This window comes from Talpa occidentalis, unplaced genomic scaffold, assembly GCF_014898055.3.
Source record: "Talpa occidentalis isolate TD23 unplaced genomic scaffold, MPIMG_talOcc4v2.1 talOcc4.14, whole genome shotgun sequence".
In the NCBI taxonomy this organism is placed as follows: Eukaryota; Metazoa; Chordata; class Mammalia; order Eulipotyphla; family Talpidae; genus Talpa; species Talpa occidentalis.
Window position 1 is genome coordinate 85,108,075 of NW_023601433.1, and position 16,650 is coordinate 85,124,724.

Below are 16,650 nucleotides of genomic sequence, written 5' to 3' on the forward strand. Positions count from 1 at the left end.
TCCCTGTGGGTATCTCCCTGGCCTGGGATTGAACTCATGCCACAGAAGCTGGCGATAACTTGACAGCACTGTCTTTTTTTTTTTTTTTTTTTTTTTTTGTGGGACCCTCGCTGGCAGCCGGGGAACGAACCCGCGCTGCAGAGGCTGCGGGCAGCCTCGCAGCCCAGCTCTCAACCACTGCGCCACCAGGGGAGGCCCCACAGCACCGTGTCTTTAACCCCTGTTCCACCAGGGAGGCCCTCCTTGCATGTTTTTATGTTTTATTTGTTCTTGTAGGACTTACTTGAGGGCCCACTAGGAGCTAGACAGGAATACAACAGTCACAGCCCCTGCCAACCTGAAAACAGCAGAGGCGGCTGCCTTGCCTTGCCTCAGAGAGTTGCTCACCGCCCCCACCTCTCCTCTTCCCAAAGTCACCCTCACTGCGGGGGCCTTCTCCTGGGGAGGCTGCCCTGGCTCCGGGACCAAACTTGGCTTCTCACTAGCAGTGATCCTGCCCCAGGCTCAGTCGCCTCCACCAGCCCTTGAAGGGGAGGGATTCTCAGGCTCTGTCGGGGCTTCCTCTGCCCTCTCTCCGTGGGGTCACTGGGTCTTGTGGTTTGAAAGTCCATCTTGAGACAATCAAGTTCCCAGATCTCAGCGCTAGCCCAGCCCCTGCGCTGAGCCCCGGAGTGACAGCTGCATCTGTGCTGACGTCTCCATCAGGATGTTGCAATGCACCGTCACAGGTTCTAGAGGGTTCTTGATTCTTCCCCTCCCCACCAAATTGATGCCCCCGGCCAGCTCTGGTCGACCTGGACTCAGAATAAGAACATTCTCATCCACGGAGCTGCCCGGGTCAGAAACTGGGCACCACCTTGACTCCTCTGTCTCCTCCCCCCCACCCCCCACCATCAGCACAGCATTTTGTCCCTCAGAAGTCTCTGGAACTCTGTCTTCTCCAGCCCCGGGGCCCCCGCCTGGCCCAGGCCACTCTCTTCTCTCACCTGGACCACTGCAGCAGCTTCTTGCTGTTCCTCTTGCCTCTGCAGTGAGAAAACCCACCAGTGGTTTTCCATGTTGGAGTAAAATCCGAAGTCTGGCTTGAGCCTTCAAGGTCTTGTGTGATCTGACCCTGACCTGCCCTTCCAATCCCACCTCACTCCACGCTCCCCCTTCTGCCTCCAGCCCTACCTCGAGACTTAGGTGGTGTGCTAGTTTGCTAGGGCTGCTGGGGAAAAAAGTGCCACAAACTTAAAGACTCAGTCTGGAGGCCACAGGCCTGAGGCCGGGGGTCTGAGGGCTGGCTTCTTGGAGGGCCAGGGGGGCAGAGCCTCTCCAGTGGCAGGGGCAGCCTGCGTGTCCTTGGCCTGTGGGAGCAGCGCCCAGATCGCCTCCTTCCTCTCCTTTGGAAGTACTGGGGGTTATGAATTTGGGGGAGACACATCTCAACCCACTGCCTGCTGCCTTTGACTTTCCAAGGTCTTTCCCACCTGGAGGCCTTTGCAGGTGCCTGAGGGCGCTCCAGCCCCTCCCGAGAGGGCCTTCCCTTCACTTAGCCTTAGGCTTTATTTCCACTTCCTGGGAGAGACTCCCAGTGCCTCGGGGGACTCAGGAGAGGGCGGGAGGGTAGGGAGGAGTCAGGAAAGGGTCGAGCTAGAAAAGGCTGGGGACAAGGCGGTGGAAGGACAATGAGGGCTGCCTGCCCTGTGGCCTCCGCTTCTGAGCGCTTCAGGGCTTCAGGGCGTCTGCACAGATTCGCCTCCAGCAAGTTCTGCCCGTGTCAGGGGACGTGTCTGTGCAGGCGCCTTCAGCTGCCAGTCACAGAACTCACATTGGCTCCCACAGTAAGGGGATTTCTTAGTCCAAGCAAGAGGAGAGACAGTGGCGGCCTGGGCCAGTTCATGAGGGCTCGACCACCTGCCACGCAGTGCTTCAGGGCCCTCCCCCCACTTCCCTCCACGCGCGGCTCCTCCCACGCCACGGGCAGTCATGGCCGGCCCCTCTGCTTCCCGACCAGAGAACGCTGTGCTCAGCAGCCGGGCCTTCATCCGCCCAGCTGTGGGGTGGAGACAAGCTCCAGGAGTAGAGCCGCTGGAGCAAGCCTTGAAGAGTGGCAGGTGCAAGGGGGGGGGGGCTGGGGCTGGGGCTGAGGGAGGGGGCTCAGGCGCAGCGGGGAGGCAGTGCCAGGTGGATCCTCAGAGCACGGGGCTCCCATTCGGCCAGAGTGGGTGCGAGGACTTGAGGGCCCTCAAATCACGCCGTGTTCCAATCCCCAGGACCTGCGCGCCGGACCTTATATGGTGATTGCCTTAATGACCTGAAGATGGAAGGGGCGCCTGGATTGTGCAGGTGGGTCCTGTGGGCAACCACAAGGGTCCTTACAAGAGGGGAGGTGATGACGGGCGGCGGCAATGTCATGTGGCGTCGGAGGAATCAGAACATCGCCCAGAAGAAAGGCCAAAGAACAGGTTCTCCGCCAGAAAGACCAGCCAGGCCAACACCTGGGCATTAGCCCCACGAGCCGCCTCTCGGGAGCAGGAGCTGCGGGGCCGGTAGATGCTGCTCGCGTGCAGTTTCAGTCCGCCGGGCTTGAGGCCGTTGGTTGGAGCAGCAGGAGGAAACGGGTGTCGGCAGCGGGGCTCTGGGATGAGAACAGATCAGATGAAGGTCTGATCCGCCGCTCCGGGCAACGTGGACCTCAGGCCCCGCAGGACCGGAACGAGAGGCGGGCACCCAGCACCGCTACACAGCACAGGGGTCTCAGTAACTCCCACAGGGCCCGGGAAGGATGGGTGGTGCGCGGCAGGGGGCCTGAACTTGGAGACCAGTGAAGCTGCTGAGAAGCTCAGGTAAGAGATGGCGGCCGGTGTCAGGCCGGAGGGAGGGAGAGGCAGAAGCAGAGAGACAGGGAAGTTGTCTCCCAGGGCCTGGATCTGGGCACCCTGCCAGGGGGGCGGTGAGGCATGGGAGGGCAGAGCCCCCAGGCAGCCTGAAGGTGGCTGGGGCTGAGCATGCCAGAGGGGGAGAAAGTGTTATTTAAATTTTTTTTTTTAAGATTGATTTATTTATACAAGAGCTGGGGTACAGTCAGAGGTGCGGGAGGGTGAGAGGATTCACCAGAGACAGAGCGGGGAGCAGAACAGGCAGACTGACCAGACACTGCTGAGGGGAGCAGCGGGCGTGACAGGAGAGGTCTGCCGTGCCATGTGGGTGGCTCCCTGGCTGACCGGGAATCGAACCAGTGCTGCAGAGGCTGCAGACAGCCTCACAGCGCGGCGCTCAACCCGCTGCACCACCAGGGAGGCCTTGTTATTTAAAATTTTTGTCAGTAAAACTGACACCGATGGGCAGTACAGAGGCTGCTTGCCCATGTCTCTCCTGCTCCGCCGCCCTGCCTGCTACTCAGCTACTACCCACTTGTCAAGCTTTGGGTTAGGCATTCGGCAAATATCATGAAATAACGCCCTTGCTCAAATCTGCAAGGCACGTGCAGTTATCTCCATTTTATAGATGCAGAAACTGAGGCACAGAGCAGCGGAATGACCTGCCCCCGGTCACATGGCCGCAAGCGGAAGTGGCCTTCAGCCCCTGCCGCCCTGTCTGCGAGTTCGGCTCAGCTGGCCGGGAGGAGGGAGGTTCTGTGAACAGCTAGGTGGAGGTGACTAGGAGGCGGCTGGCAGGTTGGGCTCAGAACTCACACTAGGCACGACTTGGGGATCTGTCACAGTGAAGGGGTGGCCGAGGCACCCTAAGGGGAGTTAGAAAGAATGACCTGAAATAGTGTAGGGGACGTGCACACTGCCGCTGAAGAGCAGCGGCAGTGGGGGCAGGCGTGAAAGAGACAGAAAGTGCCACTTGAGAGGTTGCCCAGGCCAGCTGGGCCGATGCCCAGACCCAGCCTTATCGAGGGAACAGGGGGCGATGGGCAGTGGTTTAGGATGGGGCGGGCGGGGCAGCCAAGCGGGGCAGAGGTGAAGAGAGGCCAGCACGCGGGGTCACCGGTGCCTGCTGCCAGGGCCCCCGGGGAGCCGGGCCCGCTGGAAGCCTGGCTGGCCTGGGCTGGGCAGGACGCACAGTCGGGGAGTGGAGCCGCCAGTGTAGACTGGAAGTTTGGCGGCAGCAGGGAGGAGAGTGATCCGCAGACGCTTAGGGAGCTGCAGAATATTCTGCTTTCTGTGTAAGTCGGGGGAAACATGGCCACGTTCGCAGGAAGCAATAAAGAACAACCGGGAGGAGATCTGCTTTCTCTTTCTCGGGCTCCTAAGTGCCATTTCCTCCTCCCCTCTCCTGGGCCCACAGCCATCTGGCTGGGAGCGACCACGTGGCGCGGGCCTGGCCAATCCGCGTTCTACTCCCCTGGCCACGGGGATGGGTCAGTGAAAGAACACGCGGCCCTGTTCTGCCCAATGAGCATTGGCCCCAGGACTTTTGCTGGGACCCTGCCTTGGGGCTCACCCAGATGCTAAGAGTGGAAGCCCTGGGCTGGGAGTGCCCTGGAGAGGGAGGTCTGCCTCAACGTGAGGATCCCGGGGCTGAGGCCTGGGGAGGGCCCGGGGCCCCCTGGCAGGGCTTCCGTCTCAGGGGCCACTGGAATCTGAGAATCCTGCCTCGGGGGAGGGCAAGAGGCGCTGGTTTCTCTGGGACAGGGTGCTGGGGGTGGTGCTTGCTCTTCTCAGACACACTCGCAGGCCCAGGCTGGCCGGGCTGCTGACGGGAGGCCTTGAGCAGAGTCTTCTGTCGAGGAACCAGCAGCCATGGCTATGGCAAGACCCCAGGGAGCAAGGCGGGAAGGGCTTTCAGAGGAAGAGGAGCTAAATGCCGCAGGTAAGTCCCACCTTCTTTGTACCGGTGGGTATTTACCAGAAGAGTAAGATGCAGTTTCCCGTCCCTCTTGAACCCCTGTTTTGTTCTCTTTATCCTAGAAAGTTTGCAGTTTGCATTCTCTACTGAGACACAATCCTTCTTACCACTGAGTCTTGGAAAAAACGCGATTTCATGTAGAAAGTCAAGGTTGTGCCCATTAAAGAATCTAACCTTGAAGTCAGAACAGGGTTGTGTTTTTTTAAGCGAAATTCACCCAACATGAAATGAGCCCTTTTGAAGTGAACAGCACAGGCGCACTGAACACATTCACAGTGCGGTGCAAGTATCACCTTTATTCAGTTCCAAGACCTGCTCATCACCTCAAGAGGAAATGTGGTGCCTATTAAGTGGTTCCTCCCAATTCTACTCCTCCCTCCCCAGCCCTACAACCACCATTTGGCTTTCTGTCTCTAAGGCATTGCTTGTTCTGGACATTTCATAAATAGCTTTTTGTGTTTGAATTCTTTCACTTAGCATCATGTGTTTGAGGTGCATTTGTGGTGGTGTGTATCAGAATGTCATTCTTTTTTGTGACTGCATAGTAGTCCGCTTATGGATGTACCATATTTTGTTTATCCATTCACCCAACTATGCACGTTTGGAATATTTCCACCCCTTATAGCTAATGTGCACAGTGCTGCTATGAACATACACTTGCATATAATATTAAGTGCCTATTTTCAATTTTGGGGATATATATATAGAGGAGAGAAATTGCTGGGTCATATGGTATTTCTTTATTCATTTTCTTTTTTAAGATTTATTTATTTATGCATGCAAGACCTAGGGTACAAGCCAGAGGTTCTGGGCAGTGAGAGGATTCATCAGAGACACAGTGGGGAGCAGAACAGGCAGATCCACTGAAATACACTGCTGAGGGGAGCAGCCAGCAAGTCAGGAGAGGTCTGCTGCGCCATGTGGTCAGCTTCTGGTTGTGGACAGATTTCAGGCCACAGTGGCTGGTGATAGCTTGACAGTGCTGAGACTTTAACCCTGGCGCCACCAGGGAGACTCATTATTTTCTTCTTCTTTTTTTTAAAGATTGATTCATTTATGCATACAAGAACTGGGGTACAGGCCAGAGGTGCGGGAGGTGAGAGGAGTCACCAGAGAGAGAGCAGGGAGCAGAACTGGTAGATGTACTGAAATACACTGCCGAGGGGAGCAGCCAGCAAGTCAGGAAGGTCTGCTGTGCCCTGTGGGTTGCTTTCTGCCTGGGGATTGAACTCGTGCTGCAGCGGCTGGCCTGGCGATAGCTTGGCAACACTGTCTTTAACCCTTGTGCTACCAGGGAGGCCCCTCATATGGTATTTCTATGTTTAACTTCTTAAGGAACTATACTTTTAAAAAACAGCTACATCGTTTTACATTCCCACCAGCAATGAATGAAGGTTCCAATTTCTCCACATCTTTGCCAATAATTGTTATTTTCCATTATTTTGGATGTGGTCACCCTAGTGGGTGTGAAATGGCAAAATAGAGTTCAGAGGTGCCCATGAATCATGCATGACGGGCCTGGAATTTTGCTTTTGGTTTTTCTAAAAAAAAAAAAAATTCAAGGGGGAGAAGGGTGGAAAAAGGTTTCTACCATTATAAGACTTGGCTTTTACACAGTTTGTGGTTGGAAATACCCTCATAAGTGCCTGTAGCAGATTAAGTTCACTGAGATGTGTTTAAAAACAAAAACCAACCAAAGAAGAACATGGAAACCTACACGGACAACATGAAAGCAGCTCCTGGAGCAGTGTCCGAAAAGTAGAAGAAATTGTCATCTTTTTGCCACACGGAACAAAAGAGAAAAAGGAAAAACAAGAGGAAGCCCCCTACCCCCAGACAAATTTGCATTATTTTGACTAGTTTAATCGACACAGGGCCTCCCCTGGTGGTGCAGCAGTTGAGTGCTGAGCTGCGAAGCTGCCTGCAGCCTCTGCAGCGCCGGTTCGATCCCCGGCCACCAGCGAGGGTCCCACATGGTGCACAGACCTCTCCTGCTGCACCCACTGCTCCCCTCAGCAGTGTACTTCGCTCCTTCTGCCTGTTCTGTTCCCTACTCTGGCTCTGGTGAATTCTCTCACCCTCCCGCACTTCTGACTGTACCCAGTGCTTGTATAAATAAATAAATAAATAAATCTTTAAAAAAAAAAAAAAGAATAATCGACACAGACCCAAATGTATCTTTTATTTAAATTAAATACAAAGATCTACATTTAAATGCAGATATATCCAAATCTATATTTACATACAAATATAGGTCGACAGGTGTAGACATACAGGTAGAGACCAATGTAGATATGCTGGGGCACCTTTTTTAATTAATTTTTTTTCCTCTCACATGGTTGCCGTCCCCATAGCTTGCCCACCACCATGTCACCCGAGAACCATCACTGTATCCCTTTGTGCTCATCCCTCCCCTGTTTTGACTGCCCCCATTTGCTGTACGCCTCAGTGCTGTGGTCAGTTAGTTTTGACATTTTCTTGACCTTTTGTTTGATTTCTCTATATTCCACATATAAATGAGACCATCTGATAGTCCCCTTTTTCCTTCTGACTTATTTTGGCTGAAATAATCCCCTCCAGGGCCTCCCTGGTGGCGCGGCGGTTGAGCGCTGGGTTGTGAAGCTGCCCGCAGCCTCTGCAGCGCCAGTTCGATCCCGAGCTGCTCCCCGGCCACAGGAGGAGGGTCCCACATGGCGCGCAGACCTCTCCTGCCACCCGCTGCTCCCCTCAGCAGTGTACTTCGATCCTTCTGCCTGCTCTGCTCCCCGCTCTGGCTCTGGTGAATTCTCTCACCCTCCCGTGCTTCTGACTGTACCCAGTGCTTGTATAAATAAATAAAGAAATCTTAAAAAAAAAATAGAAATTTATTTAAAAAAAAAAATAATCCCCTCCAGCTTGATCCATGTTGCTGCAAATGGCATGAGTTTGTCTTTTTGATTGCTGAGTAATATTCCATTGTATAAATATACCAAAACTTCTTGATCTGTTCATTGATTTTGGGGCATTTGGGTTGTTTCCATATTTCATATTTCAGCTATCGTAAATAGTGCTGCAGTAAACAGAGTGCAGGTTTCCTTTCAAATTAGTGTATTTTTGTCCTTTAGGTTGATTCCTCGGAATGAAATTGCTGGATCATATAGTAGAGACCATTTTTAGTATTCTGAGGAATCTCCACACAGCTTTCCATATTGGCTGGACCAGGTTGCATTCCCACCTGCCTGGGCCCACTTTTGATTAAACTGTTGCTGTGCTGTACTTACACAGATAGGCAGGTAGATGTAGTAATGGATAAATATCTTTTTTTCCCGGGCCTCCCTGGTGGTGCAAGGGGTTAAGCACCGCACTATGAAGAAATCCGCGGCCTCTGCAGAATGAGTTCGATCCCCGGCCAGCCAGGGAGCAGCCCACATGGCGCAGCAGACCTCTCCTGACTCACCCGCCGCTCCCCTCAGCAGTGTACTTCAGTCAGTCTGCCTGTTCTGCTCCCCCCTCTGTCTCTCGTGAATCCTCTCCCCCTCCCCACATCATTTAGAAGCAATTAAGGTGAGGCTAAAACCTGATTGAAGTGAAGAACTGAGCCAGGTGAATACCTGGGCGAGGGCATGCCAAGCAGAGGGCGCAGCGGGGCAAAGGCCCTGAGGCAGGTGTGCTTGGCATTTTGGAAGACTCCCAAGGAAGGTGGTATGTCTGGGCTGGAGCGGATGGAGGATTGAGGAGGCGAGAAGGGCTGGATATTTACGACCTTGGCAAGCCAGCTAGCCGTGTGGCATTTACTCTGACATGGGAGTCCTTGGGAGACTTGTGTCTGTAGAGGATTATTCTGGATATTATTTTGGAAAATCAACTCAATCAGGATAACAGCGGAAGCAACAGAACTCATCGGGAAGGCCCAGCAACCATGAGGCAAGGATATTATGGTGGCTGGGACTAGGCTATGAGTGATGGAGGGGCGATAAATAGAAGCTTCTGGATATACCTGGAAGTCGAGGCAACAGGATTTGCTGAGGTACTGAGGTGGGGAGTGATGAAAAGCAGAGCCGAGGACAGTGGCGGCAGGGGCTGTCTCTGAGCACCTGGAGGCTGGAGTCGTTTTCTGAGGTGGGGGAACTGGGGGGAGCAGAGCTGAACTCCGCTCTGGCAAAGGGCCTGGAGGTCCCCAGGGGCAGGGGCTGGGGGAAACCCTGAGGCATCCTCTGGGGAGGGTGGACGGGCCACAGTGAGGGCTGTGCCCTAGTGGAGACTAAACTAGGTGGCGTGACCAGTGAGGGAGGGGGTGAACCCCAGAAGGTCAGGGTCGGGGAGCCAGGAGAAGCAAGTGTCTCAGGAGGAGGCCGGGATCAGCGGGGACAGACTGCTGACAATCCAGGAGGCTGACACTGGGGTTGTGCAGATCTTGATGAGAGTATTTCTTGAAGTGGTGGGGCTCATGGTTGCTGGGGGACAACTGTCCGCTCGGTGGTGGGCAGCACGGGGGTAGGTTGCCCGAGTGGGAGGCGAGCCTCGGGAGAGGATAACTTTTGTGAAGATGAGCGAGGTTACAGCACGTGGGTGTGCTGGCAAGAGTGAGTCAGGAGCCAGCAGGGCCCTGGGGGTGTCCTTCAGGGGGAGAAAGGCCGCCGGGACCTAGAGAGAACACGACAGACCGTCGGCGCCGGCCGAGCACCCTGTGACGAATGTGAACACTTTCCCCGGGGATGAGCTGCTCGACTCAGCTTGGCGTTGGAGCCTCTCGGTGTTGATCTCCTAACCTAAGCGCCTCTCCCGCGTTCTCTTAGCGCCGAAGCTAGCTGACAGCCGCGTGGCTTACTGCAACTTCGCCTTTGATGGGGCGCAGGGTCTGTACATCACACAAACCATCCTCACCGCCCTTCAGTGTCCAGGTCATTGGCACAAATGGCACCCACGACACCCTGCGACATCAGGACTGCTTCTGAGATTTCTTCACCAACCCACCAAACAGGAGCGCATATTTGCCAGTGGCGTCCCTACCTCAGCCCCCTTATCACTTACAGATCAGCAGGGAGCAGATAAAGGGCTGGGGGTGTGCCAAGGCCGGAGGAAGGGCGCTAGGATGTCAGCATGACAAAGAACACCGGACAGCGTGTGGGCCTCCTTGCGTCTTCCACAGGTCGGGTCAGCGAGAATAATTCATGAACAGTGTTTGGGTTGAGAGTTTTTGAACCTCGCTCCTCAGTTCCTGGCCACCTAGTGCTTTCCCAGCAGACCAGCTGACCCCAGCCATTCCTGGGGTTGGCTCTAGCGGGCAGGCCCCTTGCTTCGGTTGCTTCTTGTCTGTCTGAAGCACCTTGAACAAAACACTAAGAATGCTGACTGCCAGGAGAAACATGGCCACACCAGGCCTGGGGTGGAAAAGGCCAGAAGAGCATGGCCCTGAGGGAAACATAGGCCCAGCCTGCCTTCCACACAGCCTCTTGCCTCTCTTGCCCCAGTGGTGCCGTAGAATTTAGAGGGATAAGCTCGGCCTAACTCATTTTCCATTTGGGAGGGGATAGAGCTGAATAAGTCCAGGATTCAATTACTAGAGGTCAAGGTGTTACGGAGCAACCCCGATATTGAACGGGTTCCTGGCTGTGGGTCCTCACCCGCACGCTTACAAGGGACTTATGAATACTCCACTACAGACACACACAAAAGGTTCATAAAAGGTTTATTTACAAGGGAAAAGGAAATAAGGAAAATGTACAACTCAGGGAGAAAATAGGGAAATAAAGTCTTTAATGCGTCCTACCCGATCCGACGACCTGGAAACCCAAAGTCACTCTCAGAGCTGGCCGGACGCTGCGAGCTGGCGGAGAGCCAAAATGGGGGAACCCCCCCCCCCAAAGCCCACGTGTCTGGCTTTATACCAACCTGGCTGCTTAACCCCACCCTCAGGTCCCAGCCACCTTCCCTTTGGTGGTGGTGATGGGATGTGGAGTTCCCAGTGTCTTTGACTTTAACCTGGGGTGGGGGTGGAGTCCACAAAGCCTGTATGGAATTAGCTTTGGGACATCCTTTCCCCCCTAACAAAGGTACGAAAAACAAGTCCTGAAGCTTGGTATCTATTACCTTGAGTTAAGTGTGATATATCAATATGATGGAACATTACTCAGCCTTAAAAAAAGGAAGGAAGGGAATTCTTTACTATGCTACAACATGCATGAATCTTGAAGACATCATGCTAAGAGAACAGTCAGTCACAAAAGGATAAATGCTGTATGATTGCATGTATGTGGGCCTACAGTGATCAAGTTATAGAGACAGAAATTAGAGAGGGCCTCCCTGGTGGCACAGGGGTTAAAGACAGTGCTGTCAAGCTATTGCCAGCCACTGTAGCATAAGTTGGAGCCCCTGCCGGCCAGGGGGCTACCCACATGGCACAGCAGACCTCTCCTGTCTCTCCGCTGCTCCCCTCAGCAGTGTATTTCAGTCAGTCTGCCAGTTCTGTTCCCCACTCTGTCTCTGGTGAATCCTCTCACCCTCTGCACCTCTGGTCTGTACCCCAGTTCTTGTATGCATAAAATAAATAAATCTTTAAAAAAAAATTAGAGCAGTGGCTGCAGGGGCTGGAAGGAGAAGAAATGGGCCGTGAGTGCTTAGTGGGGACAGAGTTTGGGTTTGGGATGAGGAGAAAAGTCTGGAGATGATGGACAGAATAGCTGCGCCATGATGAGGGTGTGCTTGATGCCATGGGAACGCACACTTATGAATGGGCAGAATGCTGCATTTGATGTTATGTTATGTAGTGCGGAAGAACTGGGGTGCAGGGGTGACAGTGGGGAACAGAATAGTTGGATTTTACTAAAATACACCACTGAAGGGAGCTACGGGTGAGATAGGAGAGGTGTGGGTGAGCGCCCTGGCTGGGGGTTGAACTTAGGCCTTAGCAGTGGCAGCACTGAGACTTAACCTCTAGGCCACGAGGGAGGCCCTGATGTTATGTATGTTTTACCACAATAAAAAGAAATGGCACAAAGCAGGTGAGGGTTGGCAGGGGCTGGAAGAAGTAGGGGGCAAGGAAGACAGCAGATGGGGACGGGGTTCCCTTCTGGAATGATGAAGCATTCTCAAATTATAGCGCCTGGTGTTTGCACAACACTGTAAATACACTCACCACCTTTGCATTGTCTGTATTTTGAAAGGGTGAATTATATAGGTTGTGAATTATAGCTTAACAAAGCTGTTAAAAGCATAGTCTGAGACATCTTAGGAAATGGGCTAAATAAAGGCATTCTCTCCATTCATTTGCCTTCCCTTCCTGGCCTTCATTTCTGTGAACATGTCCAGGCACCTACTACAGTGCTGCCCTCTGCTTCTGCAGCTCGTGTCGCGTGTTCTGCTCACTATGAATGCCCTTCACGGCGTGGGGGAGAGGACAGGCTTTTAAGGTCAGCCTGGAATAAACAGTGCATTTGTGAAAGTCGTGTAATGATATTGCTCAATAAAATGAAATCAAAAGGTTTAAACAGACCTATCAGGAGAAGGTGAAAATCATAGACTCACAAACCATGCCAAAAACCTAGGTGAAAACTGAAAATTTCAGCCCCAGCCGGGCTGTCTTATCGCTACACGTGGCCTTCTCTTGCATTTCCCTGCAGCACAACTTCTGAAAGTTCCCTGCAACTCGAGAATATGTGGTGCAGCCCTCATTGTTGCTGAAGGACAAAGAGGGTGACCTTTCCAAGGTCATGCGTCTGCGCTTGTGGAGAACCAGAGAGCTCAGTAGGGCTCTCCGGGAAAGAGAACCAGTGGAGACACACTTTGAGGACCTGGCTCACGTGATCACTGGGCTGAGGCCGGGATGCCCCACAATCTACCACCTGCAGGCTGGGGTCCAAGTCCAAAGGCCTCAGTCCCAGAGAGTCAATGGTATAAATTTGAGCCCAAGTTCAAAGATCTGCGAACCAGGAGCCCGGATGGTGTAAGTCCCAGCCTTGAGGGCAGGAAAAGATCAGTGTCAAGCAGAGAACATTTTCCCTTCCTCAGGGGTGTGTCCTCAGCAGGCCGGAAGGTGCTCACACAGGAGAGAGGGCCAGCGGCTTTCCTCAGTCTGCTAATTTAGATGGTAGTCTTTTCTGGAAACACCCTCGCAGACACACCCAGAAATACCGTTTAACTGGATGGCTGGGCATCCCTTGGCTCAGTCTGGTTGAGGAAACTATTTGCAGAAACACCTGCTGCCATTTTCACCAGGACGGCTCTAGCATCCTGAGTGAGAAGACTGAGAACCTGGAGGCTGGGAAGTTACAAGCAGGCTTCTCAGTTGCCTTCTGAATACAGGGAGGCATCATGTTAAGAATTTTTTTGGCATTGGGCCTCCCCTGGTGGCGCAGCGGTTGAGCGCTGGGCTGCGAGGCTGCCTGCAGCCTCTGCAGCGCCGGTTCATTTCTTGGCTGCCGGTGAGGGTCCCACAAAAAAAAAAATTTTTTTTTGGCATTGATTTTAAATATCCCTTCTCACTGTGATTGGTTACTGAAAAGGGGTCACAATTCTTTTCTCCATGCATGCCAAGCCTTTAAAAAATGATTTTATTTTGCAGCTTAATCTATCCAGGGATGGGGTCTATTCCCCCGCCCCTCAGCCCTGACCTTGGCCGTATGTCTTTCTTGGGCTGATGTGATGTGACGTTGGGAAATGTGACACAAGAAGAAATCTGGAACGTGCCTATGCCTTTGAGGCTTGTTATTTCTTGCTGCCTTTGGAAACCTTGTGACCCCCCCTAACCTGTGAATTAGCCCAGGTGGTCTGCTGGGCCTTTAGGGACTTGTGACCAAGTTTTGCTCTTGCCCCCAGATGACACAGAGCCAGCTGCCAGGCGTGGGGGCAATGAGGCCGTCCACCCCAACTGAGCCAGCCCAGAAGGCTTGATCAGCCAACACGCAGAATTTTAAGAAATGAAAACAAGCTTTGGGTTCCTTCACTGGGGGAGGGTTGTTACACAGCAGATACTGACTGATACACAAATAGTCAGGACAGTCTTAGAAGATTTGTGTCACTTTTAAAAATCATGTGTGAGGATGTGAATCATCTTTGGGATAGCAGAAGCTGGCTCATTGCACATTGCTACATGAAGATTTGTCCTGAATTGAGCCTCTGGGGACAGAAATGAGTCACATGTGCAAGAGGAGAGACTAAGGTAGACCCTTAGCATCTCAGCTCAACCTTCTCCAAGCCTGCTGGCTTAGCTGCCCAGGGGGCCCCGTGGTTCATCGGTGCCAGTGCCTCCTAATGAACTGGACAGACACTTTCCCAAAGGCCTACTGGGCACATCACAAGCTACTGAAAGTGAGCTCTGTGCAGTGGGTGGATACAAATTCTGCCCAAACCACGTGGCAGGAACACGTGGGTAAAGAAGGCTGCTGGCCAACTGTCGCCCTTACTGCCTGGAAGTGCTGGGGTTGTTAGGGGGCCTCTGATGCTGGTCCCATCACTCTGGCCCACAGCTGGCCGCCAGTAGTGGGTCGAAATAGTAGGTACATGCCGTCTTGGGCCCAAATAAGCCAAACAAGTATAAGCTGAGAATTATTCTCTATTGATCGAATCAACTCCAGTTTATTAATGCCCGCTCTGTATAGACTGACCTCGTAGGTGGTGGGAGCAAGGGGTCAGTCGCTGCCTCAGCCCCTGTATTCAGCCAGGATGACATTTCAGCAGCAAACAATACAAAGGGGCAGGAAAGTATGAGGGTGTCTAATTCCGGAAACAGGCCCTGCTTTCTCTATTTCTTTGTGACCCAGGAGTTAGGCCCAAAGTGAGAATGGCCGAGTTTGTGGTCGGATGAAACAAAATGAAAGTGGTAGAGACAGCGGTGGATCCTACGTTGGGAAATGAGAAAGGGGGGTCAGGCCTGAGTGGCTGGGGATGCATGCCATGTCCTGCCTGGTGTTGCCATCTCTGAAGTGGGTGTGTGTGCCAAAGGGAACAAGGCAAGTAAAAGTGCCGTGAGCCACAAGTCACTGTACAAGTATTAGTTGCTCCCGTGATGTCCTAACATTTTATTTATTTTGGGGAAAGTTAACATGTATGTGGTAAAATTTTCAGTTTAAAGGGGATATGATAAAGGGTTTCCTCCCCCCTTGTCCCTAATGTCAGTTTTTTGTGTCCCATCTAGAGACATTCTGTGTATGCGAACACAGTAAATTATATAAATATTGGTTTGACACAAGTAGGTATGATGCATACAAAATAGTCTACAAAGGAGGCCTCCCTGGTGGTCTAAGTCTCAATGCTATCACTGTGACAGCCTGAGTTCCATGCCTGGCCAGGAAGCTACCCACATGGCGTGCAGCCCTCTCCTGCCGCCCGCTGCTCCCCTCAGCAGTGTACTTCGGTCAATCTGCCTGTTCTGCTCCCCGCTCTGGCTCTGGTGGATCCTCTCACTCCCCAGCCCCCTGCACTTCTGGCCTACACCCCAGTTCCTCTACATAAAAATAAATAAAATCTTAAAAAAAAATTCAATAGCCTACACATTACTATTCCTATTTTCTGTTTTTCTTAACAGCTCAATGAGGTATGGACAAATAAAATGAAACACATTTAAAGTGTACAATGGGATGATTTATATATGTAGACACTGAAATGATTATCATGGGTGAGTAACAGCTCACAGTCACCATTTTTTCTTTTTAAATTTATTTATTTATTTATTTATACATGCACTGGGTACAGTCAGAAGCGTGGGAGGGTCTGCCTGAGGTACACTGCTGAGGGGAGCAGGGGCAGCAGGAGAGGTCTGCGCGCCATGTGGGACCCTCCTCCGGTGGCCGGGGAGCAGCCGGGGATCGAACCAGCGCTGCAGAGGCTGCGGGCAGCTTCGCAACCCAGCGCTCAACCGCTGCGCCACCGGGGAGGCCCACCATTTTTTCTTTTTAACAGCAGGTCTTAAAGATCTCTTTGGGTCACTGCAAGGATCTACCTCTTTCACATTGAACAGCGGAGAGAATATTCCATTATTCCACTGCATTTGGGATGTCACAATTCATTGAACTTTCCCCTACTGGTGGAGTTCCTATTCTTTATTGCATTCATCTTTTCACCCTTGTTGGGCCAAAGGGAAGGTGAGTTTCCCTGCTGATGGGCACTGCCAGCTCATCCCCAGCAGAAGATGGCTTTCACAATTGTTACCTCTCTAATCACCAACAGTCCTTATCGGTGCGAATGCACTAAAACCTTGCATTTGATGAAAAAAGCCAAGAAGAGAAGTTTCTTTTTCCAAGACACTTGCTTCATATAACAAGTGGTTTGGAACCCAGATGTTAGAGACAAGCTGCCTGGGTTCGAATCCCAGCTCCACCTTTTATTTTTTTATTTTTTTTTTTTGATAGCATTAGTTTATTATAAAAGAGACACAGAAATTATTTACATGATGAAAGATTTCAGAACTTGAGTGGAATGGGCTGCTTCACATGATGCCATTTCAATCTTGGTTTCAGTCTACATACTTTGCAAGAATATCACCATCTCTAAATAAGAAATAATCCTTGTCATCTAGAACTACTTTGGTGCCTCCATATTCTGGGAGAAGAACTTTATCTCCAACTTTCACGCTAACTGGTTGAATCTCTCCACCCTTTCCTTTAGAGCCTGATCCAACAGCTACTACTGTTGCTTGCAACACTTTTCCTTGAGATTTTTCTGGAAGCATAATGCCTCCTTTGGTTACAGTTTCAGCTGCACTCCTTTCGACTAATACTCGGTCGAAGAGGGGAAGAAACTTTCTAAATGCCTGTCCTGCCATGACTCCGGCCGCCGCAGTCGCCCTGTTCTCCCGCCGCCGCAAAAAAGACAGACCCGCAGCCCGGCCCTCCG

At 52.2% G+C, this 16,650-nt stretch overlaps 1 protein-coding gene across 1 annotated transcript; it reads right to left on the bottom strand.

Moving 5' to 3' along the window:
• Positions 1-16,167: 16,167 nt before the first annotated feature.
• Positions 16,168-16,650, bottom strand: LOC119245326 (10 kDa heat shock protein, mitochondrial-like). Its single transcript, XM_037511539.1, has one exon. It carries the CDS (start codon positions 16,577-16,579, stop codon positions 16,271-16,273), a length of 309 nt encoding a protein of 102 aa, XP_037367436.1. The 5' UTR covers positions 16,580-16,650; the 3' UTR covers positions 16,168-16,270.

Coding starts and splice junctions, on each gene's coding strand:
- LOC119245326 (XM_037511539.1), bottom strand. CDS start 16,579: ATGGCAGGACAGGCATTTAGAAAGTTTCTTCCCCTCTTCGACCGAGTA.